This window comes from Crassostrea angulata, chromosome 10, assembly GCF_025612915.1.
Source record: "Crassostrea angulata isolate pt1a10 chromosome 10, ASM2561291v2, whole genome shotgun sequence".
Lineage (NCBI taxonomy): Eukaryota > Metazoa > Mollusca > Bivalvia > Ostreida > Ostreidae > Magallana > Magallana angulata.
Window position 1 is genome coordinate 4339933 of NC_069120.1, and position 15970 is coordinate 4355902.

At 37.2% G+C, this 15970-nt stretch overlaps 1 protein-coding gene across 3 annotated transcripts in view; it reads left to right on the forward strand.

Annotated features, from left to right (window-relative positions):
• The window catches only part of LOC128166073 (cGMP-dependent protein kinase 1-like), a 34472-nt gene extending 19352 nt beyond the window's left edge, over positions 1-15120 (forward strand). For all 3 annotated transcript variants that reach the window (XM_052830971.1, XM_052830973.1, XM_052830972.1), the window contains exons 5-16: positions 5107-5170; positions 7464-7541; positions 8020-8114; positions 10073-10144; positions 10426-10497; positions 10883-10970; positions 12908-13047; positions 13205-13294; positions 13562-13703; positions 13939-14102; positions 14217-14469; positions 14570-15120. In XM_052830971.1, the coding sequence (XP_052686931.1) occupies positions 5107-5170; positions 7464-7541; positions 8020-8114; positions 10073-10144; positions 10426-10497; positions 10883-10970; positions 12908-13047; positions 13205-13294; positions 13562-13703; positions 13939-14102; positions 14217-14469; positions 14570-14668 (1357 nt within the window). In that variant the 3' untranslated portion in view covers positions 14669-15120. The remainder of the gene's footprint in view (positions 1-5106; positions 5171-7463; positions 7542-8019; positions 8115-10072; positions 10145-10425; positions 10498-10882; positions 10971-12907; positions 13048-13204; positions 13295-13561; positions 13704-13938; positions 14103-14216; positions 14470-14569) is intronic.
• Positions 15121-15970: the final 850 nt, after the last annotated feature.

The window sequence follows — 15970 nt, forward strand, 5'->3', positions numbered from 1 at the left end:
GTGACTGGTTCATTGACTGAACATTTAAAGATTCAGCAAAAGTGCTATATACTACTGAAAGTTTAATTCAACAAAACAGACATCATGCTTGATAAGTGAACAAAATGCTTGTGTATAAGAGTTTAAAATGAATGTTGTATAAAAATCACGAAACACACTAGTAAGTAGTTTGTTTCTTTTACAAACATGGCTAAGTTTTGAGTGACTCTTTATATAACTAAAATTCGGAGAATTACCCTCTTTCTTGTGTCTTTAATTGCGATGCATGGTATTTCAAAAAATTACGAGGTATGTTATGATTTAGAGTAGAATTCCAATCCGTCCCCATCACATCTTCGACACAGACCTATCTATAGGTTGTATGTTTGATCGACACAGACCTATTTATAGGTTGTATGGGTGATGAGAAAGGTGACTCAAAGTCTATCCGCTCCGACAGAGGGCGCTGATGACAGAGGGATCTGGAGGGTCTATTAAACAAGATAGGAGGGAGAGACAGTATGATCCCCGGCAATTGTCTGTGTAGAGAGGGCTTTGGAAAACAAATGATGAATCTAATAAAAATTGAAGGGCACGATTTAATAAAATCGTGTACGCTCCCTCTTAGCAGGTATTTCTCAGTGGGGCATCTGCTCATTCTAAAAGGCTACACCGACTTCAAAAAAACCCCGGTGTTGTAATATGATTGAACAAATGAATGTTGTTCTTTAATTAACCCGATTTCAATAATTATCTAAATTGTTGGGTGAAGTTAGGTGCTGAATTGACGGAGTAACCGAATTCAATAAAGAATGCGGTAATCCGATTGTGCTATAATATCAGCTATAATGGGAGGGTGTGTTCAAGGACCCAGCGTCAGTATAGGTTATCAAAGGACATCACTGTGAAAGTACCTTGTAGATAGATTCAGTAGATAATTAAAGGAAGACAGGAATCTGATGCCTATTGTCTCATTGTCTTTTAGGTAAATAATAAAAAATTTGGCGATCTACAATTGCTGCTGTCTTTGTTCCATGATCACTCCTATGTATAATTTATTGTATCCTTTCATATTAACCTAGTCGTTTGTGCGTAAGTATCTCGGAACACAAGATCTCAATATCTCTGTGGCATCAGCACGTGAGTAGATGGAGAGCCCCCGCCGCCTCTGTCCCAGCGATATCTCGCAGTCAGGCCCCGAGCTGCTGAGATACAGCGAGCCTACAAATATCGTTTATCATCCATTTATCATTATAAGAACAAAAACGTAAACACGGTTTATTTATAGTTCTGATAACTAGAGGAAAGTTAAAAAGCCAACCTTGAAGTTAATTTTCGGCTGATATTCCCCGAGAAAAATGTAGTTCGATCCCAGTCACTGTTTTTGAAAGAATTAGAAACGAAGGAAATGATGCAGTTTGCACGAAGAATGTTCTATTTTTACACTTGTCAAATAAACACAGATTGCAACATTCTATAATTGTGTTAATAAACAGTTTCCAGTTTGATTGGAATACAGCAGAAACCTGAGTCATCCCAGATCTCTAACTCTCTCTCTCTCTCTCTCTCTCTCATGCGGCTAAAAAGTCAGAAACTTTTGTAACGTTGAGGTTGAGAGAGCAAAACGTAATGTCTGGACTATAATGACTGAAAGAACAAAATACATATCCACTTTTTCCGCCTTGTACTATTGGTGTTGTGTGGCTGATATAGAAAATTGTCTTGTGAAGTTATTGTGAGGCTAATAAAGCATTTTGGGGGCCGGTATTGTTTTCATTGTTATGATGTTGATATTGCAAAATGTCTAGGATAATACTGTTGCAGTTATTGTGAGGTTGATATAGCAAAATTTCTAGAATAATACTGTTTCAGTTATTATGAGGTTGATATAGCAAATTGATCGTACAGTTGTACATGTAGTTATTATAAGGTTGATTTAGCAAAATGCTTGTACTGTTGTTGTTTATCGTGAGACATCCGCGCTAGCCAAGTGTCCGATTCGGTTTTTTCATCTCCCCAAAAACGAATTTGGACACTTGGTTAGCGAAGATGATTGTGAGGTTGATTTAGCAATAGTCGGTTCTGTTGTGGTTATTGTGAGGTTGATATAGCAAGATGTATGTACCGTTGTGGTTATTGTGAGGTTGATATAGCAAGATGTCTGTACTGTTGTGGTTATTGTGAGGTTGATATAGCAAGATGTAGGTACCGTTGTCGTTATTGTGAGGTTGATATAGCAAGATGTAGGTACTGTTGTGGTTATTGTGAGGTTGATATAGCAAGATGTAGGTACCGTTGTCGTTATTGTGAGGTTGATATAGCAAGATGTAGGTACCGTTGTCGTTATTGTGAGGTTGATATAGCAAGATGTAGGTACTGTTGTGGTTATTGTGAGGTTGATATAGCAAGATGTAGGTACCGTTGTCGTTATTGTGAGGTTGATATAGCAAGATGTAGGTACCGTTGTGGTTATTGTGAGGTTGATATAGCAAGATGTCTCTACCGTTGTCGTTATTGTGAGGTTGATTTAGCAAGATGTATGTACCGTTGTGGCTTTCGTTAGATGGTACATGTCACTGATTTAGCAAAACGTTTGTATTGTTGAGGATTCTAGTCGTATGGATAGACGGACACTAGTGTTTAGTATCTTGAAGTCGATATAGCATATTGACTCTTGGGATCTTGCTCAATATTCACCATACACTTTAGTCAAGATCGGTATTGTACACAAGAGAACACAAATTGGATGAATTGTCCATGTAAAACTTCAGCCGGTGACCACTTTATTCCTTGTCCGGCTTCTCAGTATCTGCCACAACGAATATTTTCCCCATTTTTCAAGGCGCCAAATGGTTAACCCCTTGTATCATCTATTGATACGGGGCTTACTGTATATTTACAACTTAAAGAAAACATAATGATTTGTTTGCAAAAATAAAAATACTAAAGCTATCAGATTTATTGCCGTTTGAGTGTCTGGGAGTCAGATATACATTATTGTACTTGACTTTATACACATTTCAAACAGTTGCTAACATCACTAGAGAGGGGTTGCTGGCAGCCCAGTGTGGATAGTTCACCGGGCACAGGACATTTCCCTTGTAGTGTCTTGTTTTTATCATGTTTACGATGTAAATTGCTTGTAGCTGATGATGAATTATAGAGATATGCTCAGAGGTCAGTCGTTGTAAGGGAATACTTGCTCAAGGTCATAGCAACGAATCACGAATTGTTCTAAACTTATAACGATTTCTCATAAAATTGCAATTTGGTTCCTCGTTGTAAAAAGTGCTTCAAAGACGATTGAGTAGTATTACATCATTACATATTTTGCGCTGCTTATTCTTATTATAGATAATCCCTTAGATCTTGGCAGAATACATGCATTTCTCATAAAATCTAAATATTGAAGCACTTCAAAGAGGCGGTGTACACATAGCCTGCGAGCTGAAATATTCTTCTTTATCTGTGACAAATGCAGTCTTCTGGGGGTGACGATGGGGCTGGAGGCTAGAGAAGCATCATCATCCCTCAGCCAACAGTTTGTAGATATTATTATTGTCAACTCCATACAGTAGGACCATAAAACGATAGCGTATTCTCTTTTGAGAAGTGGACAGGAATAGCCTCCATAGTGGATAATGACTATGGCTGTCCACTTCTCAATAGAGAATAAACCCTAACGGTGCCCGCGATTCCAAATTCTCATTGAGTTTGTTTTGGCAAAACGCTATATGTTTTTCCATGAGAAAATGAAATATAATTATTTTGTTATGATTTAGAGCTTTCAAACAGCGAACAAGACACAAAAAGGAAAATATTGTCTGGCGAAGTGTTTATGATGTTAGGAAATGCTGATATTGTTATGCTCCCCCTCATAGATAGATTGGCGCTATGATGCATAGGGAACACTTTTGAAAGTTTTAGATCAAATATAATCATTCCTGTGGATACATTTATAGTTACCGTCATAAATAATCTACAATTTAAGCTTCATTTCTTCATCGTTATTATGCAAGCATCCAACAAATTTCATGGCATTGAAATAAGTTTGTTATACAACATTATACCATTCTAACGATATTTGTCTTCCACCACATTTGGGTATTTTTTTCTGAACATCAACAATATCTGCTGATGCAATCTCCAATTTCACGCCTTGACTTTACATTTTGTTTGGGTGAGCAGGTTATCCATCAAATCAGTCGTACGAGGTACACAGCGCCGCGTGGTGGTACCCTTGCACCCCATCGCCCCGACATAGACCCTGCTACATACATCTCTGTCCAGCATCAGCCATAGACGACACGCATGATCTGTCAAGCCGGTGTTTGATCCCCCTGAATCTTGGCGCAGGATGCGGTTCTGTCGTGTTAATCGCTTTGATTGTAGCGAACACCACAGAATGTACCAGAAGGGCTTTCTATAATCCTATGTCAATCAAGGTCCATAAAAATCGTCTTGAAACAAAGCTTATGATAAAATATGCTAAATGATAGATATGAAACATACTTTCGTTGTCTGACACTAGTAACATGCCATTTAAGATTTGAAAAATGAAAAAAAAATCTTAAAATAGTCCTAAATGATCTTCAAGATTATCTTTGTGATACCTCGAGTAATAACGTATCACCCTGTGTGAGAGTTATATTTATTACCTGACGTTATAATCACCATAATCTCGGGATTTCACGGGCAAATGTTGGTATCAGTGACGTAATCAACAGCCCCTGAGCAGCGTAGCAGAACTTCTGAGGTATAGCATCAGCAGAAAGCTGTCTTTACGGAAGGATCTCAATGCATAGGAGGCGATAGGTTGTTAGGCTTCAATATGACTCCGGTTCACTGGCTGTTCAAGGAAGGGAAACTTCCATTATAATATGATCTAGAATGGTAGACGGTCGGTAGTTGATATTCCGGGGTAGCATGGTTCTGTTATATCCCATCAGTGAGGAAACATGTAGTTGTTCAGTACGGCTGGGATGAGAGTGCAGGATAACCACTTGATTAGGAGACGTTTTGAAAGAATAGCTAGAAAGTAAGCAGTCTGGGTGTCCGGCTGTTTAATTACTGTTGTGAAGCTTACGTCGAGTAAATCCTAATTCCACGTTTTATTCTGTTTTCCAGTGTTCCAACTTTCAAACATCTTCCAGAGGAGTTAGTTAGTAAGATTGCGGATGTCCTTGAAGAGGTAAGTTTGTTGCATGCAACTTCACCAAAATTTTCTAGTTTAGTGATTTTATTAGATCATAAAACGTTGTCAGTTTTCAGTTTTACCTTTAAAAAACCATTTTCTAAATTTTTATCGGTAAAATATAAAAATGTTATCTTTTTTTTGGGTTCGATTCAGTGTTTATTTCAGATATTTTTAAGTTTATAAAACTCTGTAAGAAATCCAACTTAGTGAAAATATTGAATAAAAACCACATGTTTTACAATAAGACCTCGTTAATACTCAAACTGAAGATACTGCCAAAAAATCCAGTTTGGATGTACTACAGAAATGTCATATTATGGCTAAGGGGTTCTGTTCAGTGTTATAGACAATTCACTGGCAAGGATTTTTTAAAATTTGATTGGCATTCACATAGAAAGGACACAGAGAATTCATTGTCTGATTTAGTATACCGGGGGCTGGGCACACATTTCGCTAATGATGTTTAATGATTTCAAGCAGACCTTGCTCCTGTTCACCCATCTTTTTTTTATTATTTGTCTTCAAATTAACGCTTTAAACCTGTTGGGCTTTCATGTTCTTGAATGCGGAACAAACACACTTGCCACTTACCCTGCTTTAATTCTGTACTCAACCTGCCGGTGAAGGTTGTCGTAAAAACTGCAATATTGTCTGTAACATATTTTTTCAAGTTTTAAAATAAGCACGTTGAAATCTGGATTTATTTTAAAATCAAAAATTAAAAAAAAATCGTGTTCAATTGGTTTTTCTCAACTATACGATGGTGTTGATGCTAATGTCTGTATACGGTCAGTGCGTGTTAGAGTGCTGGGTAAAAGGGGTAGTAGAAATGACTGCACTTTTATTGAGAATGTTTTCTGTTAGTGGATTATTAAAGAGGATGAGAGTATTAAAATTATTGTTTATTGTTTTTTATTTACTGGGTTTGAATAAATTTCAATAAACATGCAGTAAACTGATACCTCAGCTGTTCGCCGTTTTGTTTTGCTTATCTAGTAACTAATTTCTTTATACTAAATTACAAAGCATGTTTATAAAGACTTAATTCCTGTTTAAACTTAAAATGGACGTATTGCATATGAATCGTTGGGTGTTCTTTAAGTGAATAAAAATAACGAAAAATTAAATCCTTAACAGCAACAAACGCCCTCCCCCTAAAAAGGCAAAGAAATTAACAATAAAAGTTCCAAGAATTAACCATAGCAAAGCATCCTTTTGCATTGATGTTAGAAATTGTTTAGAAGCATTGTTTTAGTAAATCAATTATTATCACTTCTATTAACCCTCTACATTTGTGTTTGTATTAAATATGCTTTGTTTTGATAATTTCATAATAGAGTAATAAAAACCAAGCTGTTTGTAATGCTTAATAAATATGAGATTGAATTTTCCTAAGTCAGGGTTTAGTTCTGATCGATTGGGTTTTACTGCTGCTATGATTGATACGTCAGCATCCACGCAACAGAAGTACAAATCTTCGTGTTAGACTTCTTTATCGCTTCATCGTTTTATCGTTTTATCGAATAATTTCAGATGATAAAAACCAGATATGACTGATAACGCCAATGTTTATCTCCTGTGCTATATATTTTGGCAGTTTTGTCAGGTATTTCATAATGCAGTGAAGTTTTTGTCCGACTCGTTTACAAACTGCACATAATGCGCTGAGTGAAGGTGTTGACGGCTGAGTTCGTGGGGGCAGGTGCGCGAACGTAAACGGCAATGACAACACTTCCCTGTTGTTGCTGAGCACTATTGTTGCCAAGGTTCTTGAACTGTTCCAGTAACCTTTGCTTTGAACCTGTATGACGGACGATTTCTTTATATATAACACATCTTCCCTCATCACATGGGGTCGATCCGTTGTCGTCTGTATATCTTGTTTTTCTCCGAAATAGACATGCGTTCTGTGTGTATTTATTTTGGAAAGAAGCGAGCATTTTGTGCGAGCTATAAAGATATAATTTGTTTGTTTATATCTTTCGCTAGCTGGTTTTGCCAGAAGATATAAATGCTAAGTCATACAATATGAGAGTAACAGTATACTTAGAACAGACAATAGCTCCCTTATTATAATTTTTGCGCACTTCTTTTCGTGAATCCATAAGATATTTTAATTAAAATCCTCAACCTAATTAAAATTAAAATTTCGGTTTGCTTCCTGTATTCTATTTCAGAAATTTACACATCATCGGTAAAGCGAATCCTTAAAAAATGAGTCGCTTTTATATTTTTGTGGATTATTTCATATTTTCTGTTTTTACAAATGTTACACTTTTACTTACAGGCCCACTACAATAATGGAGAATACATAATTCGGCAGGGAGCGCGCGGGGACACGTTCTATATCATTGCAAAGGGCAAGGTACGCTCAAAGAACTGTAATCATATCTAATTCTGTTAAAATATCTGTTTATTGATACTTGAGATAAATAAAAAGAAGCCGTGATCTATCACTCATCCAGGTGTGCTACTAATGTTCAAAGTGAGGTTGTTTGTTTTTAAAGAAAAACCTGGGCATACGCTAGATTTTGCCTTTAACTCAAGATAAATCACTTCAAGTCCAAAGCACTCAGAGAAACCAGCAGATAAACCGATGTTTACAAACCTCAAGCAGCAAAAGCAGATTTCACTTTGATTTCTGCGAAACAGCAACTGAAACCCGAGGCCTTATTGGATCCTCTCATTATCACCGCTATCACAAAACACCTCCCCTCCCTTGGTGCCCCCTGTGCCCTTATCGCTCAAGGTCATGTTTCTGAATGACCTTCTAGCCTGTAGATATGGGGGGCATATTTTGATTTTTGGTGGATGACTAATCCCCGGTTTTTCTGTTTGCTCAGGTGAAGGTGACCAGGCGCCATTCTAAGACAGGAGATGAACAGCTGATTCGGTGTCTTCAGAAGGGCGAGTTCTTTGGAGAGCGGGCACTCCAAGGGTATGTGGAAGCCTACTCAAATGTGCATGGTGCACTTTATAAGTAACAGCTTTTGAAACTGAAAGTCACCAATTTTAGAGCGTCATTTTTTTAAAAGTTTTTTTTTTCAGACTTTTGACCCAGAATTCTACCTGAAATGTTTTTAAATGCGTAATTTATCCTACTGTTATAGATAATTGTACAAAAACATCATATTATAGACTTTCGGGATAATTGTAACGCAATGAAAACCATTAAAAGAAGAACCAGTATCTTATGTATCTGGGTGAGTTTATAGCGAGTGGCCCCGAATCTCGATAATCCCTTCATAAAACAGCCCTCTCAAATCATTACCACGCCGTCTTTCAATTTCAAAAAAGCAATGTGGTGTGAATGAAGAGGGTGTGTTCCGTAACCACAGAGCCCCCACTGTTGGATGATATTGTTCACACCATACAAATATCGCTTTATGCAATTATAAGTTCCATCATATGTCTAATAAAACTATAATGGAGACTGGATCTCTCAGCACGTTGTTTATGAGAGAAACCGAACGTCATTCACTTTTAAAAATCTTTGGATCCCGGGCTGAAGTTCTGTACGCCATTTTTTATTCGCGGCGACTTTATTTTGCGCTTTGACCAGCGATAGCCTGATTGCTATGATCCCATTTTTCGCGATAAAGTCGATGTTGAGATTATTTTAACACTTATGAGAGAACGAGGCGAGAAATGTTCGAGACAACAAGATAATTGCTATTCTTGCGAAATACTTAAAGCAATATGAGCTGTATTTTTCAGAATTTTATTTTGCTGCAAAAACCTGCTAGTATGATAAGTCTGTATATAACTTAAACTTTTATGATAAATAAGGTTTGAAAAAATGATTAATTTTTGTCAAAGGAAATATTTCTCTTCTAAGGAATATATAGCAAATCAATTTTTGTACAGGACGACAATAATTCACTTTTGCTCCAAAAAAGGCTTCTTAACAGCCTTTTCCACAAAAATATGGCTTACAGAAATTTAAAAACCATGATATTTTTGTCATTTTAGTAGAAAAGAACATTTTAGTAAAAAAAAATTCAACATGAAAAATGCAGCTCATATTGCTTTTATTTAATTACATGCACAGTAACACACCATTTACCCGAAATCACTAAATATAGTTGACATCGGTAGGTTTTCGATCTACCCTACTTCATTAAAGAAAAGCGGATCGGATCGAAAACCATTGGCTAGCAAAGATATAATCCACAGTTATAAGGATAATAGGGTTTTCAGAGAACGAAATTGCGGTGTTTTTTAATTTTACGTGTCTGATTATTGCGTTGTTTCCTCTGGGAACTCTCTCGTTAACAAAATTCGCAGCAATTTGATTAACACACAATAAAAGGGTCGTTAGCTGCCTCTCCGAATGTAAAAACTTTCATAACTCCATCAAACTCCCATTTGAAAAAGTCACGTGATGGGAGAATCCGTCAGAATTTTCAGGTGCTCTTTGATTTCTGACACGCTGCGTGCACCTCAATACGTTTTCTCATTTGTCTGGAAAATGAATCAAGTAGTATCAACAGTCTCATTTTATCTTAAAACATTTACACTCTCAATTCTCTCAAAAAATAAGCGATTCAAAGGGATAGCTCTTTGAATCTCATTCAACGTAACTGAAACTGTGTACTAAAAATAGATTTGGAGCGGGCATAAGAAGTGATTTGAATGATCGAAGAGATATACCCAGCTAATTTGATGCCAATCTGAGGCGAGCGTTTGATACTTGCTTCCCTCTGAAACCTTGACTGGGAGAGTTGCATCACCAAATCCTTTATGTGTTTTATTGATGTTAAATCTGTTTCGTGCCTAGATCAAGAGGACCTCTATCAACAAGCCCCGAATACTGCCAATATCAAACGGCCCATAAATTTACACTGTTATTTGAAGTCGACTGGTTATGTAACAAGCACTCTTCTATTTTTTTAGGGAGGATGTTAGAACGGCCAGTATCGTGGCGGCGGATCCAACAGGCGTGGAATGTCTCGTCATCGACAGAGAGTAAGTGGCATCCTCCTAATGGGACTCTCATAATTATCGGATTTAGTTTTTTTTCTCCAGTATTTTGATTCATTGATTACAATTGTATCTGTTTAATAGCTATTTTTTATAAAGCCAATGTTAAAAAAAAGCCAATTTGCCAACTGAAAATTCGCCATGGTCTTTGGAAAAATGTATGAGTTACATTAACTTATAAAAACTGCTTCATCATTAGCTCTGTTTCATGTGCTTGTTTGAACATGAACGTTCTTGAGTTATTATATATTTTGGTTTATTTCCAGATCATACTTGCAGCTCATCAGTGACCTAGATGAACTAAAGCGAGTTTACGAGGATGACGAAGAGAAAGCAGTGTAAGCATCTGTCAGACCTCGCAATCTCTATCCTCTTCATAATCTTTATCCTCTTTTTTATTTAATCATGTCACTTCATTGTGTAGTCATTTCTTTCCTCCTCATTGTGTAGTCATTTCTTTCCTCCTCATTGTGTAATCATGTCTCTCCTCCTCGTTGTGTAATCATGTCTCTCCTCCTCATTGTGTAATCATGTCACTCCTCCTCATTGTGTAATCATGTCACCCCTCTTCATTGTGTAATCAAATCACCCCTCTTCATTGTGTAATCACGTGACCTCTTTTTCCTTCATTGTGTAATCATGTGATATCTCTCCGCTTCATTGTGTAATCATGTGACCTTTCTACTCTTCATTATGTAATCATGTGACCTCTTCTCTATTCAGGGCTGATCAAGAGTTCATGAAATTGAAGCTGAGTGACCTGAGCATCGTCGCCACCCTGGGGGTGGGCGGGTTTGGCCGAGTAGAACTGGTACGTTCTCACGATCTTGTATCCCTTACGTCTCTTTGTTTAACCTTTGATTTTTCGGATTACAATGTCTCATTCCTGTTCCCGAACTCGCTGATCTATATCACCTGGGCCTATTACTTCCTGGCGTGATGAGCAGACATTAAGTACTCCGAGTAATTAGTTGTGACCGCCGCTTCTGCGTTTTACACCTGTGCCGCCGGGAGAAATCCTTCGATCATTAGCCTAGTGAACCACCATTTATGTATAGTAGTAGTTGCAGAAGCAGAAACATGTGTCGCTTTACGTTGCCCGTCCGCCAGTTGGTGTCTAGGCATAGTCACTTGAAATATTTTCTAATAGATGTTAGTCGCTAAACGTAGATATCACCCCTCCTCTTTACATATATGTAAAACAGGTGATAATAGTATTTTTCGTCTATGACTATATCGACCTATATATAAATCTTTGGGTTTCCTTGTAAATCGAACTTTTCAGTATTCTTGATTTCGAAACAATTTTTGATTTTGATAAAACCTACTTGTATATGTTGTATGGATTTATATTTGCATTCGTAGTAAATTCAAGTTTATATTGTTGATACTGAAAAAACATATTAAAATTTTGTGATAAAAGAAATATACTTGAAACATTCATTTGCTTTAATAGTTCGAACATTATTTCACATGAAAGACCCTTTATTTTCTTTTGCCAAATAATGAAAGGTTTGTGAAGATATATTGTTAGAAGTTGTTGGTATTATTGAGAAGTAAGATTCTTTTTATCTCGGTCCCTTTGTTTCTTTATTTCGCTATGTTATGTACTGTTACAGTGGGTAACTGAGTATGAATTACCTCGCCCCAATCAATGCCCAGTCTACACGTGAACTAAGAGTACACGTCGTGTGAGGGTCTTGTTCTTTGGAAGCACTTGCTATCTTAATCAGGCGTACTTAACTGTAATTAAATATTGAAGGGACAGTGCGGTGAATCTGCAATGGCTGACGTGTTTGGTGTATTACTGCGCGCCATTTCTGATGACCTAGAATAATCCTGTTCATCCATCAGTGAAAAAGAATGAAGAACCAGGATCAGATGTTCTCTGTGCGGTCGGTGGTTACTTGTTAAAGATAATTGTGCAGATTCTCGGGGCATCAAGGTGGCTTCCTCTGAGGTGTCAGGACGTTTGAGTTCAGATCATAGTGTCGTCTGCTGAGTTTAATGAGTGAACAGCGTGGCGTATATGAATGTGATGGCACTGTAACTCTAGATTATTTCAACAGAATAAGCATTTTTTCAAAAAATATGTTTTTAATTAAGTTGTCTAATTAAATCCCCAAATAGCAGAAGTAAAGCCCTTGAAGGTGTAATAAGTGCGATACCCGCTCTGTTTGGTATGCAGATTGAGGGGAAACTGCCAATATCGACATTTATAACATTCTGGAGTTTTTTCTGGTCTATGTCGGATAATCCTCCTTCACTAATTGTCTTTGACAGCGTAAAAAATCTTCAGCTGATCAGCTGTTTCTTTTGTGCTCCTTCTTGACTCGGTGTATTTCGGTGTTTACATTTTCGAGGTGGTCTTTGAAGACTTAACTACTATAGCAGGGAATGTGGTGTAAGAACATTACTCACGGCAAGAAAACGCCATCACAACATGCAGCAATTAATATCTGTATGTACATAAACGTGTAACAGTGCATCTTGCATAACATTTCAACACAGCATTGGTTTAATATGTCGCTTTCAGCGTCATCCTATCGAGATGCATTGATATAGAATTGGAACTGGAATGAGATATTGCGTGCGTGGTTCTAATTTTACACGCTAAGACTTTATATTATGTACTTTACTTTAGTTACTAACAAGTTACTAGTATTTTCCCCATGCTCATAATTAAGAGGCTTATACAGTTATAAGTATAAGAAATCTTCTTTGACATATATATCTGATTGATTATAGGTTCAGGTCAACAACGACAATTCCCGGACTTTCGCCCTAAAAATCCTCAAAAAGCATCACATTGTGGAAACGAGGCAGCAAGAACATATCATGAACGAGAAGAAAATAATGTCAGAGTCTCGGTCTGATTTTATTGTCAGGTATAGTCATATAAACACACCAGAATTATGTTCCCACTTGTATATCTTAAAATGGTGATGTGGATGTTCTAGTGATGGCCGTTAGAACTTGCATAATTTGAAAGATTGAAAAAAAGGTTGCAATGATAATGAATTGTGTTCTTTATTTTTGGAACAGACTGTACCGGACGTTTAAAGACCGGAAGTACTTGTACATGTTGTTGGAGGTTTGTCTGGGTGGAGAATTGTGGACCGTTCTCCGTGACAAGTAAGTGCGAATAGTTCACCCTAGGACCATCTTTATTCTGACTGATCAGCTGTCAATGATACACAGAAAATACCCCTGGTGTTGCATGCATACTAATTTTCATACCATATCTTGCATATTTTAAGAAAATGCATTTATCCTCTAACTATTGATATCATCTTTGGAATTGCATTTATTTTAAACTATGTTGATGAGTGTTGATTTAGTATAAACTATTTTAATTAACATTATTTAATTTATTACTGACCTAATTGCTGTTCTGTTTAGGGGTTCGTTCGATGACGCCACCACCAGGTTCTACACGGGTTGTGTTATAGAGGCGTTCGCCTACCTCCACAACAAGGGCATTGTTTACAGAGATCTCAAACCAGAAAACTTACTTCTGGATTCTCAGGGATATGTGAAACTGGTGAGAACTCGTCATCCAATTTGTCTCAGCACCAAGTGTCTCTATTAGCTTAATAAAATCGCAATATTTACGCAATATTTACCCAGTTGCGAAAGTGCGACAGTATTAAGACGATATTTGTAAATTTTTGTCTGTATATTCATACACAAGAGAAGGAAGATTTTTTGGCCGTGATTCACAGCTACATAGTTTCATGAAACATATTTTGGATTTAAATCTTTTTGTTTTCTAACAGGTTGATTTTGGTTTTGCCAAAAAAGTTGGTCTGGGCCGGAAGACGTGGACGTTCTGTGGGACGCCGGAGTACGTGGCCCCGGAAATCATCCTCAACAAGGGCCACGACATCTCTGCCGACTTCTGGTCCCTGGGCATCCTGATGTTTGAGCTCCTCACTGGCAGGTTTGTGAGAAATGGACATTAATACAGCAGCAGTGGGAATTGCAATTAGTTACATTTACATTGGCACCGCTTTTTTAAAGTATGAATTATAAATTTATGCACATTTTCTTTCAGTCCACCATTTTCAGGACAAGATCCAATGAAAACTTACAACATTATCTTAAAGGGCATTGATGCCATTGATTTTTCGCGGAAAATCAGTAAAAACGCCCAGAATTTGATCAAGAAGCTGTGCCGTGAGACGCCCTCCGATAGACTGGGATTCGGTAGGGGCGGGATTCGCGAGATCCAGAAACACAAATGGTTCGAGGGCTTTAATTGGGACGGGCTTAAAAAGAGAACCTTAAAACCTCCCATTACACCTCAAGTAAGTTATACGTTTTAAAAAAAACTTAAGATACACGTGCAGTTCTCAAGATATCACATTCAAGCCGTTTGTATTCAAACGTGTTTGTGCTGTTTTGTAGGTCAAGTCTGCAACAGATACCTCTAATTTTGATGATTACCCAGACGAAGAAGATGACCCTCCGCCGGATGACGTCACGGGATGGGATAGAGACTTCTGATGACGTTATGATCAAATGAGTAGTTTTAAAAACTGTCTTTCGTGAAATCCCTCGACTGTCGTGGAGCTACAACAGCGAACAAGCAACACAGGTCGCATTCAATATGCAACGTTCAGGGCTTTCATAGAACTGGCGATCAGTGACGTCACACAAGTTCGTCCGTGTCCAGCTGATTACAAAGTGTTGTTTACAAAGATCTGTGATGAAGAGAGGATACTGACAACTTTTATACATGTATAGTATTTTTATATCTCGATTGCTACTGATGTGCCTTTTTATGCAAAAGTAGACTGATCTGTTTTTGATTAATTAGAGAGAATTGTCTGATCTTACTGAAATGATAGGTAAGCAGGCATACAGATTACTGAGTTACCTGTCATCTCATGCGTGTATTCATGATTCACATTACCGTCATATCGACCACATTAAATAAAGGTGACTACATTTTGTAACTTGTGTCAGTGTTTATTTATATCAATATATACCAGTGGATTGTTTTAATAGCACTTGCTGTCGCGGTGCATTAGTTATTTAGTTACCGTTTGTAAATCAGGTGCCAGAACTTACAACATCACCGAGAGCTTGTCAGCACTGTATCATTCTTTAAGACCTTCTGTTCAGAAGTGTGAGACATTATAAGGAACTCGGAAGTGGCAGTAGCCGAGTGCTCAAAGATCGGTCAGTGAGAACTGCACAGGGAATAACACCACGTGGATGTGGAAAGCACGTGAATTCTGTATACAAACATGTAGTAGAATTGGTATCTTTCATCCTCGTTATAAATAAGATAACCCTCACTGGGATAAATGACCTTTCCTTCATAAGCTCCCAAGATTTACTTTCTCAGCAGTGTGCTAATGGCGTATCGTAATTTAACTTCGAAAAAAAAAAATAATAAATGAACGTTACATTCCTTTCAACGGCACTCACTGTTGCAGAAGTATAGCAACTGCTCACACCCATCTTATTTATATTATAAAAATAATAATGTTTAAATTTTGGGGGTATGCTACTCTATTATTAGAGGAAATGAAAAAATTAAGTTTAATCGATCTCTCTTTATCAGTAGATGTAGGCTTATACCAGCGTATGCTGATAGACAATAATTATTTAGGTACTAGGAACAATGTTTAAAACAAATTCACTATAGTCTGTTCCAAGTTATTGCTTCCATCACTTTTTGATGATTTTTAATAAAAATACACATATACCTGTGAAAGAAGTACAGTTGAAATAAATGAAATGGAAAATATCCAAGATATCTTCATTGACAAATTATCCCTTTCACTCATAAAAGTTTTC